The sequence below is a fragment of the Gracilinanus agilis genome, chromosome X (genome assembly GCF_016433145.1).
Source record: "Gracilinanus agilis isolate LMUSP501 chromosome X, AgileGrace, whole genome shotgun sequence".
Taxonomy (NCBI): Eukaryota; Metazoa; Chordata; class Mammalia; order Didelphimorphia; family Didelphidae; genus Gracilinanus; species Gracilinanus agilis.
Window position 1 is genome coordinate 2,408,490 of NC_058136.1, and position 14,514 is coordinate 2,423,003.

Below are 14,514 nucleotides of genomic sequence, written 5' to 3' on the forward strand. Positions count from 1 at the left end.
TCTGCCTCTGCCTCTGCCTCTGCCTCTGCCTCTGCCTCTGCCTCTGCTTCTGTCTTTCTTTCTCTCTCCCTCTCTCTCTCTCTCTTTCCTTCTCTTCCTCTCCCTCCCTAACTTTGGCTCTGTCTCTCTTCTCTTGCTTTTCATAGTTTCAGTTTTCTCATTTGGGAAATGAGGCATGAGTTCTTTTTTAAACTTAATTCAAGTTAATTTTTTTATGGAATACCAACATTTTGTTTTGGAAAATTTTATTTAATTAATTAATCTAGAATATTTTCCCATGGTTACAAGTCATGTTTTTTCCCTCCCCTCCCCCTAAACCTCTCCTATAGCCAATGAGCAATTCCACTGGGTTTTACCTGTATCATTGATCAAGACCTATTTCCATATTATTTATATTTGCACTAGGGTGATCGTTTAGAGTCTACATCCCCAGTCATATCCCCATCACTCCATATGATCAATCAGTTGTTTTTCTTCTGTTTCTACTCCTACAGTTCTTCCTCTGAATGTGGATAGTGTTCTTTCTCATCAGTCCCTCATGATTGTCCTGGATCATTGCATTGCTGCTAGTAGAGAAGTCCATTACATTGGGTTGTACCACAGTATATCAGTCTCTGTGTACAGTGTTCTTCTGGCTCTGCCCCTTTCATTCTGCATCAATTCCTGGAGGTCATTCCAGTTCACATGGAATTCTTTCAGTTCAGTATTCCTTTGAGCACAGTAGTATAGAATGAAGAGTCCTTAATACAGGGTCTATGAACTTGGTTTAAAATATTTTGATAGCTGTATTTCAATAGAATTTCTTTAGTAATCCTTTGTATTTTATTTTATATATTTAAAAACATTCTGAGAAGGGATCTGTATATTTCACCAAACTGTCAAAGGTGCCCATGATACAAAAAAATGTTAAGAATCTTGGACTAGATGATTTCTAAGGACCTTCCTAGCTTCATATCATCTTAATGAAAGTTCAGATGTTATAAATGTAACAAGTATATGTACATTTTAATTTATATATTTGAAATTTTTGTTATTCATTAAATTTTTTTTAAGTTCTGAATTCTCCCCCTCCCTAGAGCCTTTCCGCATCCATTGAAAAGGCAAGACTTGTGATATCAATTATACATAGGAGATCATATAAAAATTTCCATATTAGTCATGTTACAAAATATCAAGAAAAATAATGTGAAAAAAATCATGCTTCAATCTGCATTCAGACACCATCATTATTTTCTCTTGAGGTAGACAGTATTTTTCATCATAAATCCTTTGAAATTGTCTTAGATTGTAGTATTTATCAGAAAAGCTAATGCATTCAGAGTGGATCATCATTCATTATTAATGTTTCTGTGGTTAGGGTTCTCCTGGTTCTGCTCACTTCACTTTTGTGTCAGTACATATATCTTTCCAGGTTTTTCTGAAACCATCCTGCTTGTCATTTCTTATAGCACAATAGTATTCCATTACAATTACATACCATAACTTATTCAGTCATTCCCCAATTGATGGGCATCCCCTCAATTTCCATTTCTTTGCCACCACAAAGAGAACTGCCATTTTTTTTACATATAAGTTCTTTTCTGTTTTCTTTGATTTCTTTGGGTTACAGATCTAGTAGTGATGTTTAAAAAAATTTTTTTTAAACCCTTAACTTTTGTGTATTGGCTCCTAGGTGGAAGAGTGGTAAGGGTGGGCAATGGGGGTCAAGTGACTTGCCCAGGGTCACACAGCTGGGAAGTGTCTGAGGCCAGATTTGAACCTAGGACCTCCTATCTCTAGCCCTGACTCTCAATCCACTGAGCTACCCAGCTGCCCCCTCTAGTAGTGATATTGCTGGGTCAAATGGCATGAACATTTTTTAGTCCTTTGGGCATAGTTCCAAGTTGTTTTCCAGAAAGGTTGTATCAGTTTACAACTCCATTAATAATACATTAGCATGTCCCAATTTTTCTAAAATCCTCCTAACATTTGTCATTTTCCTTTTCTGTCAAAGAAGCCAATCTGATAAGTGTGAAATGGTACCTCAGAGCTGTTTTAATTTGCATTTTTCTAATCAACTGTGATTTAGATCATTTTTTTCATATAATCACAGATAGTTTTGATTTCTCCTTTTAAAAACTGTCTGTTTGTATGCTTTGACCATTTAACAATTGGGGCATGGCTCATATTCTTATAAATTTGACTCAGTTCTCTACATATTTGAGAAATAGGAACTTTATCAGAGAAACTTGTCATAAAATTTACCACTCACCCCCCATTTCCTACTTTCCTTCTAACATTGGTAGCATTGGTTTTATTTGTGTGAAAATCTTTTAATTTGATGTAATACAAATTATTCATTTTACATCTGGTAATTTTCTATCTTTGGTTATAAATTCTTCCCTTATCTATAGATCTGATTGGTAAAATTTTCCATGTTTTCCTATTTTGCTCATATCACCTATTATATCTAAATCATTTACCTATTTTGTCCTTATCTTGGTACACACCATGAGATCCTGGTCTACATCTAGTTGCTTTCCAGTTTTACCAGCAATTTTTGTCAAATAGTGAGTTCTTGTCTTGAAAGTTTGGATTTTTGTGTTTATTAAACATTATATTACTATGGTCATTGAATACTGTGTTTTATGCACCTAACCAATCCATTGTTCCATCACTCTATTTCTTAGCCAGTACTAGATTATTTTGATGATTACTTCTCTGTGATAAAATTTGAGATCTGTTACTTTCTTTCATATTTTTATTCTATATATATATTTTAAACCCTTACCTTCCATATTGATTCTAAGGTAGAAGAGAGGTAAGGGCTAGGCAATGGGGGGTTAAATGACTTGCCCAGTATCACATGGCTAGGAAGTGTCTGAGGCCAGATTTGAATATAGTACCTCCCATTGCTAGGGTTGGATCTCAATCCACTTTACAACAATATGATTTACCATGATGATAATGCTATTATGCAGAAGTTAACCTTAAAATATTTATCTGTAAATTAATTTTATCTGAATTTGAATTCCACTAGCCTGTTTGTAGGCTCCTATTTTCCTCTGGATGAATTTCCCAAAGTTTTCTTTTAAAGAAAAGAATGACAGCAAACCATTTCAAGTTGATCTTCTAATGTAAAGTGGTGTGCTGTCATAGAACATGTTTTAGTTTGCAGTTATAAGACATGTGTTCTAGTTGCAACTCCAACACTTGTTTGATGTATGACCGTGGACAAGTTAAGGGGCCTCATTTCCTGCATCTGTAAGATGAAAGAGTTGGACAAGTTAACCTCTAAGGTCCTTTCCATGTCTAGATCTATGACTAAATGACCACCTCTCTCAATCCCAGTCTATCTTCTCTGAAATTGAAATTACAATTTTTATATTACTTGCTAGGTTATTGGGTTGAAAGTGCTATGTAAATGTTCTCTGGCCTATCACAGGATAGAGAATGTGTCCCAGGACTGTGAACATTCTAGTGAAGCTTCCAAACTCCACTGAAGCATTCATACTGCAGTGTTTACCCGAAATTTGAATTGGGCATGCAACTTATAAAAACTAGAAAGTGAACAAATTAAAAATCCCCATTCTTCCCCAGATGAAAACTAAATTAGAAATACTAAAAATTAAAGAAGAAATTAATAAAATCAAAAGTAAAAGAACTATTGAATTAATAAATAAGACTAGAACCTGGTATTTTGAAAAAACAGGTAAAATAGACAAAGTACTGGTAAATCTAATTAAAAAAAGGAAAGAAGAAAACTAAATTAACAATATCAAAGATGAAAAGGGAGACCTCACCTCTAATGAAGGGGAAATTAAGGCAATCATTAAAAACTATTTTGCCCAATTATATGGCAATAAATATAGCAATCTAGGTGATACGGATGAATATTTACAAAAATATAAATTGCCTAGATTAACAACAGAAGAAATAGAATACTTAAATAATCCCATCTCAGAAAAAGAAATTGAACAAGCCATCAAAGAACTCCCTAAGAAAAAATTGCCAAAGCCCAATGGATTCACAAGTGAATTCTATCAAATATTCAAAGAACAACTAATTCCAATACTATACAAATTATTTGACATAATAAGCAAAGAAGGAGTCCTAGTCCTACCAAATTCCTTTTATGAAACTAATATGATTCTAAAGTCAGGCAGACCAAAAACACATTGAAGGTATTAAAATAGGCAATGAGGAGACCAAGCTCTCACTCTTTGCAGATGATATGATGGTCTATTTAAAGAATCCTAGAAAATCAACTAAAAAGCTAGTAGAAATAATCAACAACTTTAGCAAAGTTGCAGGATACAAAATAAATGCACATAAATCATCAGCATTTCTACATATTTCCAACACATCTTAGCAGCAAGAGTTAGAAAGAGAAACACCATTTAAAATCACCCTAGACAATATAAAATACTTAGGAATCTATCTACCAAAACAAACACAGGAATTATACCAACACAATGATAAAATTTGACTAAATAAGGACTAATGTGATTTGTGAAACACCTGGATCTTGCTGGGATCAAAAGAAAATGTCATTTAAATTCAATTTTCCCTCTTTTAACAACCAAATAGAATAGAGCTCATTTAACTTAACTCTGTGATTCTGCAGGGATTTATAGAGGACCTTCTATGCCCTGGGGCTCTTGCTGTCCTTATTGGGGAATGTGGCCAGGGTCCTGCTGTCTTTTTTTTTAAGTTTAATTAACTAATTAAGAATATGTTTCCATAGTTATGTGAATCATCTTCTTTCCCTCCTCCTCTCCTTCCCCACTCCTGTAGCCAATGAGCAATTCCACTGGGTTTTACATGTATCATTGATCAAAACCTATTTCCATATTATTAGTATTCACAGTAGGGCCTATTTCTACATTATTAGTATTTGCAGTAGGGTGATCGTTTAGAGTCTACATCCCCAAACATATCCCCATCGAACCATGTGATCGAGCAGTTGTTTTTTTCTTCAGTGTTTCTACTACCACAGTTCTTTCTCTGGATGTGAATAGTGTTCTTTCTCATAAGTCCTTCAGAATTGCCCTAGATCCTTGCATTGCTGCTAGTACAGAGTCCATTACATTCTATTGTACCACAGTATATCAGTCTCTGTGTACAATGTTCTCCTAGTTCTGCTCCTTTCACTCTGCTTCAATTCCTGAAGGTCATTCCAGTTTACATGGAATTGTTCCAGTTCATTATTCCTTTGAGCACAATAGTATTCCATCACCAACAGATACCACGATTTGTTCAGCCATTCCCCAATCAAAGGGCATAGCCTCATTTTCCAGTTTTTTTTGCCACCACAAAGAATGTGGCTATAAATACTTTTTAACAAATCTATTTCCCTCTTTCACCTTCTCTTTTCTCCCCCAACTCAAACCCAGTACTGGAACTGCAACAGAATCAACATGGTCATTACTACAAGAAAGAGTGTGTTAATTCACTCTCCTAAGGTCCCATTCACTGTCTCAAACCAAAATATCTATTCTTCACCAGCATTCTCCTACATAGGCTCTCCCTTCCATTAGAATATAAACTCCTTGAAATCAGGGACTATCATTACTTTTACATTATTATTCCTATGATTTAGCACATAGTAATCTATCTTGAGGATATAAGGTAGATTACATAGGGAAGGGCAACATAAGTCAGAATATGGTTAAATGCAGAGGAAAGGTAAAAATGAGAAAAATGAGAAATTTGATGAGGAAGGGATGACTGTTTGCTAGTGGTTTCAGAGAAGGCTTCATGTAGGACATGGCCTTTGAGCTGGGTCTTGAAGAGAAGGTTGATAAAAGGCAAATATATAAGAATTTATGGAGAGGTACTAATGCTGACTTTGTGTAAAGGCAGGGAAGTAAAAGGGTAGGATTTAATAAGAGAATAGCATTATAAGATTTTATTAGAACAGCAGTATCAAACTTAGATAGGATTTGACTTCTTGATACAAGCCGACTTAGAAAACTGCAAATTAATATGGTCTATGTTTTATTGTATTTTTATTTTGTTAAATATTTCCCAATTTTAATCTTGTGCTTGAGGGCTATGTTTGTCATCTCTAAATAGAAGGATTAATACCAAGTAAGACTGACAAAGTTGGTGGAACCAAATTGGGGAGGCTTAAAAAGACAGACTCAGGAATTTTCATTTTATTTTGTAGGCAGTAGAGATCTATGGAAAGTTTTTGAGCAGGAGTGCAATTTGATTAGATCTGTTCAAAAGGAGAATTATTTTGCCAACTATGTGAGAGATAGGGTGGAGACAGGAAAAAACTGGATCAAGTAGGAACATATTGAAATAGTCCAGATTGGAGAGAATGTGGTTCTAAACCAGACTATTGGCAGTGGGAGTGGAAAGGAGGAGACAGATTATTGCAGAGGTACATTTGGCATAAATTGGAAACTGATTAAATATTGGGAAGATGGTAAAAGAGGGAGAGGAGTCAAACAAGAGAAATAATGAAGTTCGGTTTTTTGGTAGAGGAGGGGAAAGACGATGAATTCAGATTTGGATATGTTGGATTTGATATGCCAATAGAACACTCAGGTAAAGATATCTATCAGTTGGAAATGTAATGGAATTCAGTGGAGAGAGTAGGTTTGGACATTGATATTTTAGCAATACACTAAGGTGAATAAAGTCATGGGAGTAGATGGAATTTTCTGGAGAGAGAATGCAGAGAGAAAAGAGAGCAGAGCCTTGTTGATTTTTACATTTGGGGATGGGTAGAGGAAGAAGAAAAAGATGAATGGTCAAAGAATTGGAGGAAGAACCAGGATCTCTGAAGCCAGAGGAAGAGAGAGTAGAGTGGTCAAAAGTGTAAAATGCAGCAGAAAGGTCAATGAGAAGAGGCCAAAATATTTGATACTTTAGGTTATTGGTGACCTTGGAGAGAGTGGAAGGGATGAAAACAAAACTGCAAATAATAAAAAAATGGAGGGGTGAGGAAGTAGAGTCAGTGAAGAAGTAGAGTCAGTAGAACCTTAATTTTTTTTAAAAAGAGGTGTAATAGTGAAGGGAAGGAGAGAAATAGGATGATAGCTTGAGGGAGTAGAATGGCTAAGGAAAGTTTTTTTATTAGAATAGAGGGAGACTTGAGTATGTTTGAAGGCAATGAAAAAAGGAGAGAGAGAGAAAGAGTGTTAAGACAACTGATTCAAATCCATTGTATAATATCCCTGAGAGGAGGTCATCCAGCCTTTACTTGGACACCTTCAGTGACAAGGAGTTCATTAGCTAGAAAATTTTTCCTTTCATTGAACTGAAATAAGCCCCTTGTAATTTTGATTCTAGTTTAGCTCTCTAGAACCACAAAGAACAAATTTTCTCCCTCTATTGTGAGATTGCCATTCAGCCATTCAGTAGTTATCTTTGTAGATTTCTCTCCTCAGGGCTGGACATCCTCTATTCTTCAATTTGTATGATTAAGGGTTTCTAGATTTGTAACCATCCTGGTTAATCTTCTATGGATGTATGCCAATTTGTCAATACTGTGATATCTTTGTGAAATTTGTAATTTCAGTGGAGAAGGTACTTTGTCCACCGAAGCAAACTGCAACTCTCCCATGCCTGCTTATTCTTCCTATCTCATCTATTTCTTTCTATAAATATTTCATATAGTGGAAATATGTTTTGTGAAATCATACGTGAATAACCCAGATTGAATTGCTTGCAAGATCTGGGAGGGAGGAGGGGAAAAGAGAGGGAGACAATTTGGATCATATAATTTTGGAAAACTTAAAATAAAAAATACAAGTATTCCATATATTACACATCCAGTTTTTTTGGAGGCCTTCATATATCAATAGACTCATAAATCAAAGAGCTAGGAAAGATCTTTAGAGGTCATATAGTCCAACTCTTACTTTATCAGTGAGGAGACTGAGGACTGGGGAGCCAAATGATTCATCTAAAGTCACATAGTAATAATAATAATCTTGCATTTATATAGTATTTTAAGCTTACAAAGCACATTACAGAGTAAATGGCAGAATCAGAATTTGAGCTCAGATCCTCCAAGTGCCTCTCTTTTCCCGTTGAACTATGATGACTCCTCTGGTTCCTTTAATATTGTAGGGGTGTTGATATGGCATTTTGGTTCTCCATCTGTTGTATCTCATTCTCATTAAATGACTGGCCCAATTACTTTTTTTTTAAACATGATTTTACATGATTCATTATTTCTACCACCCCCCCTTCCCTTTCCCTTCCTGGAGCTGACAAGCAGTTCCATTGGGTTATTCATGTATTATTGTTCAAAACCTTTTTCCATGTTATTCATATTTGCAACAGAGTGATCTTTTAACATCAAAACCCTAATCATATCCCCATTGAACCAAATGATTGATCATATGTTTTTCTTCTGTGTTTCTGTTACCACAGTTCTTTCTCTGGATTTGGAAAGCGTTCCTTCTCATAAGTTCTTCTGGATTGTCCTGGATCCTTGCATTGCTGCTAGTAAAAAAGTCCATTACATTTGATTGTACCACAGTGTATCCATCTCTGTGTACAACATTCTCCTGGTTCTGATCCTTTTGCTTTGCATCAATTCCTGGAAGTCATTTCAGTTACATAGAAATCCTCCAGTTCATTATTCCTTTGAGCACAATAGTATTCTATCACCATAGGATACCACAATTTATTCAGTCATTCCCCAATTGATGGACACTCCCTCATTTTCCAATTTTTTGCCACCACAAAGAGTGTGGCTATAAATATTTTTGTACAAGTCTTTTTCCTTATCTCTTTGGGGTACAAACCCAGTACCCACTGACTTTTCTAATCTTAAAGAGCTTCAGCAAGATCTTTTGTATCAGTTCTTGGAAAGAAATCATCTTTTACTAATGCATGACTATCTTATCCTTGCTACAAGTTTTTCCATTATCCTTTGGGCCACTGAAAAATTTTGGTTCTTCTGAAATTGTGGCGTTCCACGATTCACTGCCATATAACAATAGAAAACGCATCTGTACAATGCTTTACAGACATTATCTCATTTGATCCTCACAGGATTCATGTTAGGTAGAGATTTCCATTTTATATATGAAGACATTTTGTTTGGAGAAATTAGATGGTTTGTCTTTGCTCCCAGGGTGTTTAAGTGTCAGTAATACATTGGTAGAATATTGTTGGAGCATTTTGGGATTAATAGCAAAATCTCCCAAATACTCTCCTATCACAATATCTATCCAAGATACACATATACCTGCACACATAATCTGGGTAATATGCATTCTTTATCTACTCTGTTTTCTAGTGTGGATGGTGATATTCCTGACATTCAAGATTTCAGTGAGGAGAGTTTGTAGTGTTCTTGGGCTCATTGTGATTAGAAATAATACTAACTCACACTTGCATTTTAAGGCTTACAAAGCTTTTTCTCTCTCAACCACTCTGTGTGGTAGATAGTCAAAGGATTATCATCCCTACTTTACAGAGGAGGAAACTGAGGTAAGGAGAGATCAAATGACTTGTTCACAGTCACAAAAGTGGAAGAGTCAGAGCTGGTACTTTGAGCCTTATACTCTCTGTGCTTTGTTATGATGGACAATGTAAACTGGGGATAGGAGCATTTTGAAAACTTTGGAATGGGCATCCTTTTTCTATTTGGATTCTGTGCAGTGCATCTTCTGAGTTGGCCAACATTCCAGGTAAGATTTATGTCTCTATTTTACACTTTGCTCGATGGCATCATTACTTCAACATATCTTTTTTTAAACTCTTACCTTCTACTATACTAAGTTTCAAGGTGGAAGAGAGGTAAGAGTTGGGGAATTGGGGTTAAGTGACTTGCCTAGGGCCACACAGCTAGAAAGTATCTGAGGCCAAATTCAACATTTCTTCAAACAAAGTCATTTTCAAGGTCATTTGTCAGGGTTCCTTCTAAAATGTGGTGCCCAGAACTGAACATATAATCCTTATGTGGCCTGTTCAGGACAAAGAACAACCTAATAGTCACCTTTGTCATCCTGGATTTTCTACTTCCAATAAGTCAGATCAAGATCATATCAGCTTCCTCTGCTGCCACTTCATACTGTTGACTTATATTAAGCTTTATATGTTCTCCAGCTTGGAGTTTCTTTTTAATTAGGAAAGCACATTAACACCAATTAATAGCAGACTTCTCATAATTTGAAAAGAGAGAACATGAATTATAATGGATGGCTCTTCTCCATTCTTAACGAGGTAAAGTCAGACTTGAATTGCCACAAAGGGAGTGAAATTAAAATCTAAGAAAAGCTTAGGCCGTTGCCAAAATAACCAGCCAAAATATGAAAAATTCAGTCCCCTGGTAGCTCAGGGAACGCTACCCAGAAACATCTTGCTGTATGACCTGCCGTCTTGGCTTCTTTCTCACGCCCCATGCTAAAGAAGACCCTTTTATTTCTTTGGGCCAAACATTTGACAGTCAATCAATAGAAAGCCATTGGTAAATCAGTCCTGGTTTCCTCCTCCCCTGATGTGGTGCAATTCCTTGTTCTCCCTATTATACTTTTGTCTATTCATTGCTTTATGCCTTTTTATGTATCCCCAGTGCTTAGTAGAGTGCCCGGCACATAGTCAGAACTGAATGAATGCTTGTTGACTGACCAATTATTCTTGAGTGAAGGTGAATTATTGACTAGCTTCATCCCTGGCCTCATCACATGCCATCAAGCTTCCAGACTGGACCATTTCCGAGGACTGCTGAACCCCAGCAGTGCACAGTGTAGTCTTGTAAAGGAGCCTCCTTTTTGGAAACTGTCCAGGGTTGATCAGACTACCCTTACCCAGGCTCTAGAGAGGGCACAGGACACACACTGTGGGGCAAAGATGACTTCCCTACAACTGCCAGGCCCTGGGTTCCTTGAGTCCTACAGTCCTGCCAAATACACTGCAAACACAAGCCAGGCATGGCTCCAGGGTACTGAGCAACCTCAGCAAACAGAGGCAGCCAGAAAGGGCTTAGAGCAGGGGTGGCAAACCTTTTCCCAATTCTGAGTGCCTGAGGGAGAAAGTACTTGCTCTGGGCAGCTGGATAGAAGGGTGGGCCATGCAATAAATGTCCTGGGGTGCTGGGAAGAGGGGGAATGGAGCAGCTCCCCGAGTGCCTGCGCTGCAAGCGTACCGCAGCTTTGCCAGTGAGGGCTTAGAGATTCCTTCAGGAATGATCATGCAGGCAACGTTCTTAGAGCACCAAGTATGCACCAGACCCTGAGCTAGGGGCTGGAGGTCGGATGGGTTCAGATTCACAATTCCCTCCTTTATGGTACTGATGGGTTAGTAGGAGGCCAAAGCACATGCTACATAGTTCTAGCACACAACTGTCCATTCTGTGCGCCAGTGAGAGGCATGGAACAAGGTACCATGTTTGAGGGAGACGTTCAGCATCCTGGAGTTAGAGCCAGAACAGACATTAGATGCCATCTAGTTCAGTTCCCTCATTTGAAAGATAGGAAAACTGATAGATCAAGAAGATTTCATGGAGGAGGTGGCTTTAAGTTCAGCTTTAAGAATGGCTAAGGCGCAGCTGGGTGGCTCAGTGGATGGAGAGCCAGGCCCAGAGACTGGAGGTCCTGGGTTCAAATCTGGCCTCAGACACTTCCCAGCTGTGTGACCCTGGGCAAGTCATTTGACCCCCATTGCCCAGCCCTTACCACTCTTCTCTTCTGCCTTGGAGCCAATACACAGTATTGACTCCAAGATGGAAGGTAAGGGTTACAAAAAAAAAAAAAGTGGCTAAGACTTTGGCAGATCCTGGGTGGCATCCATCTGTCCACATAATAGTTACCCAGCATCCTGCTATGTGCCCAGCACTGTGCCTTATAAGAACTGGGGATGGGGTGGGGGTAAAAAGTAAGGAAAAAATAGTCCCTGCCCTCAAGGAATGTCTATTTTTGAAAGGGTGACGACACATAAATAACTAGGCACACCAAAGATATACCCAGAGTAGATGGAAGGGTCATATAGTTCCCGGCCTGAGTTGGTGCTTTGATCATAGGTGGGTTCCTGTTGCTGGTGGGCCTTCCTCTGGGGGTATCCATTGCTGTCATTGGAGGCTGTAAGCCCGAGCGGTTCCCTGGGCCAGCGCCTGATGATGGTATGGCCCTCACATTGTCACCGTCTGAGACCCGGGGATGGAAAGCAACACGCAGCTGGAGGACAGTCACGAAGAATGCCAGCTCTCAGACAAACGGGGTTTCATTTTTGTCTTTGTATGCCCGGTGTCTACCGTGGTGCCCGACACATAGTAGATATTGAATAAATGAGCAGGTGGGTGGTGTGGTGAATAGAGTGCTGACCTTGGAGTCAGGAAGACTCATCATGCTGAGTTCGAATCCGACCTCAAATACTTACTGCCGGTGTGATCCTGGGCAAGTCCTTTAACTCTACTTGCCTCAGTTTCCTCATCTGTAGAATAAGCTGGAGAAGGAAATGGCTTAAAACATTCCAGTATCTTTGTCAAAATGAGACTGAAAAAGAATTGAATGGCAAGACAATGAATAATTGTGGATTGAAGGAGGTTAGACTTGTTCTGCTTATTTCCAGGAGGCACAACTAGGTAAAGATTTCAATTCAGTGCAAAGAACTTTCTAAAATTAGAATTCTATCATAGTGTGACACTCTGCCTAATGAAGCTGTGAGCCAGCTTTCTGTCACTAGAAACATCCAAGCACGGTCTGGATCGCCATACATCAGGGGCATTTCAGAAGGAATTTCTTCATCGGGGATTTTGGATGATAGAATTCTAACTGAGGTTATGATTCTAAGTTCACAAAACAACAGTGACAAATTATTCAGGCCCTATCCTTTTGCTGACAAATGACATCTGATGGGTCAGTATCGATAACTTTGAAAACTTTTTCTTCAAAGATTTATTCAAAACTTTATCTTTCAAAGATAACTTTGAAAACTTTTTTTCTACTAAACCTACAGATGCTAGAAACTGGAAACAAAATCCTTTACAATAACCAAAACCAAAAGAAATTTCTGCCATTTGGTGTGCACCAATAGCCCAATTAGGTGTCAGGGGAAGCCCACGGGATTTGGAGCCAGAAATCTGTATTTCTACAATATCTATGTAACCTTGGACCAATCTCTTCCCCCACCTCCAGTTTTTTTATTTTCTCATCTGTAAAAGGAGGGGGTTGGGCTGTGTCATCTCATAGCTCCCATCCCATTCTAAAATGGGATTCTGTATGCTTCTCTTCTTGAGAAGATTCCCTGCTTCTGCTTGGCATCTGTATGAGTTAGCGTGTGAACAGTCTCCCAGGAAGTGCTGTTTATACATTCTGGGCACGTGTAGTTTATGAGATTTTATCATTTCGTTTCTCCTGTCCTTTTTACAGATGTAGCTTTGTGATCAAACACTGACTGACTGAGGTTTGTAGCAATGATGAGGAACCCTCCTAAGGGTTTTCACAAACACCCTTTCCTATAAAGGAAACACGCACAAGCGCCTCGCACAATGTACTCATCATCTGTTCACATGGAAGGACTCACACGGGGACACACGTAGATGCCCCCTTCTCCAGACTCACGCCAGCTCCTCAACACAAGCCCTTCCCCCCCTCCCCCCTCCTCTTCTATCCTCTTCTACACAGACGCGCATCCTTACACACATTCACATCCGCTCTCATTCCCTCGCACAAAGCCACGCTCTCGGACACGGGCGGGCTCGCACACCCCAACACGCTGATGCTCGTCACTTTTCTCTTACCCACAGAAACCTCTTCTTACGCAGACACTCACTCGTGTGGGAACACAGAGACTCATTCTCCATTTGTCTGTCTGTCTGTCTGTCTGACTGTCTCACACACGTCTGCATTCCAGAACAGAGCCGCAGCTTTAAGCAACCACACACATGCCGTTACATTTTACAGAAAATTATCGTTTTTCACTCATTCAGTTGTGCCCCCTTCTTCGTGTAGAATGTATTGTTGTTTAGTCGTTTCAGTCAGAAAAACCTTGGCAAACCTACTGGAGGGACATGCGGTTTCTTTCTCCAGTCAGTTAAGGGGAACAAGGGTTAAGAGTCTTGCTCAGGTGACACAGCTAGTGAGTATCTGAGGTGGAATTTGAACTCTGGTCTTCCTGACCCCAGGGTTCTATCTTCTGAGTCACCTTGCTTCCCTGATAGAAAATGGTCAGTGGAAATAGGTATTGAGTGATAATACATGTGGAATTGTTTGTTGGCTCTGGGAGGGGGGATGGAAAAAATTTGAATCATATAACCGTGAAAAAAATACTTAAAAATAAATTAGTTAATAAAAAAAAAGAAAGAAAATGGTCCGGTGACATTTAACGTTGTGGAAAAGATCTTGCAAGCACAAGCGGGGCGGCTGCTTTTAGGCCAGAGAAGTGGTAATTAAGTGGAACCCATAGCTCAGCTGCCGCTGCTGGGAGGGGTAGGATGTCAGAGGAGGCTCTGGGGCCGCAGATGCAAATCCCCAGCTGGGTACAACTTCCTCCCTTTCCTGGTCAGGTTCCAGCAGGGTTCTTTGTCCAGAGGTATGCAAACCGCTCGGAGAATCTGGGAGCCGG

General features: G+C 38.9%; 1 protein-coding gene across 1 annotated transcript in view; it reads right to left on the reverse strand.

Annotated features, from left to right (window-relative positions):
- The window catches only part of LOC123253460 (nuclear receptor subfamily 2 group C member 2-like), a 35,854-nt gene extending 22,056 nt beyond the window's left edge, over nt 1-13,798 (reverse strand). Inside the window, exons 1-3 of the mRNA XM_044682650.1 lie at nt 13,691-13,798; nt 11,915-12,125; nt 10,992-11,189 (exon numbers count right to left, since the gene is read on the reverse strand). Of these exons, the coding sequence (XP_044538585.1) occupies nt 10,992-11,189; nt 11,915-12,125; nt 13,691-13,798 (517 nt within the window). The remainder of the gene's footprint in view (nt 1-10,991; nt 11,190-11,914; nt 12,126-13,690) is intronic.
- Nucleotides 13,799-14,514: the final 716 nt, after the last annotated feature.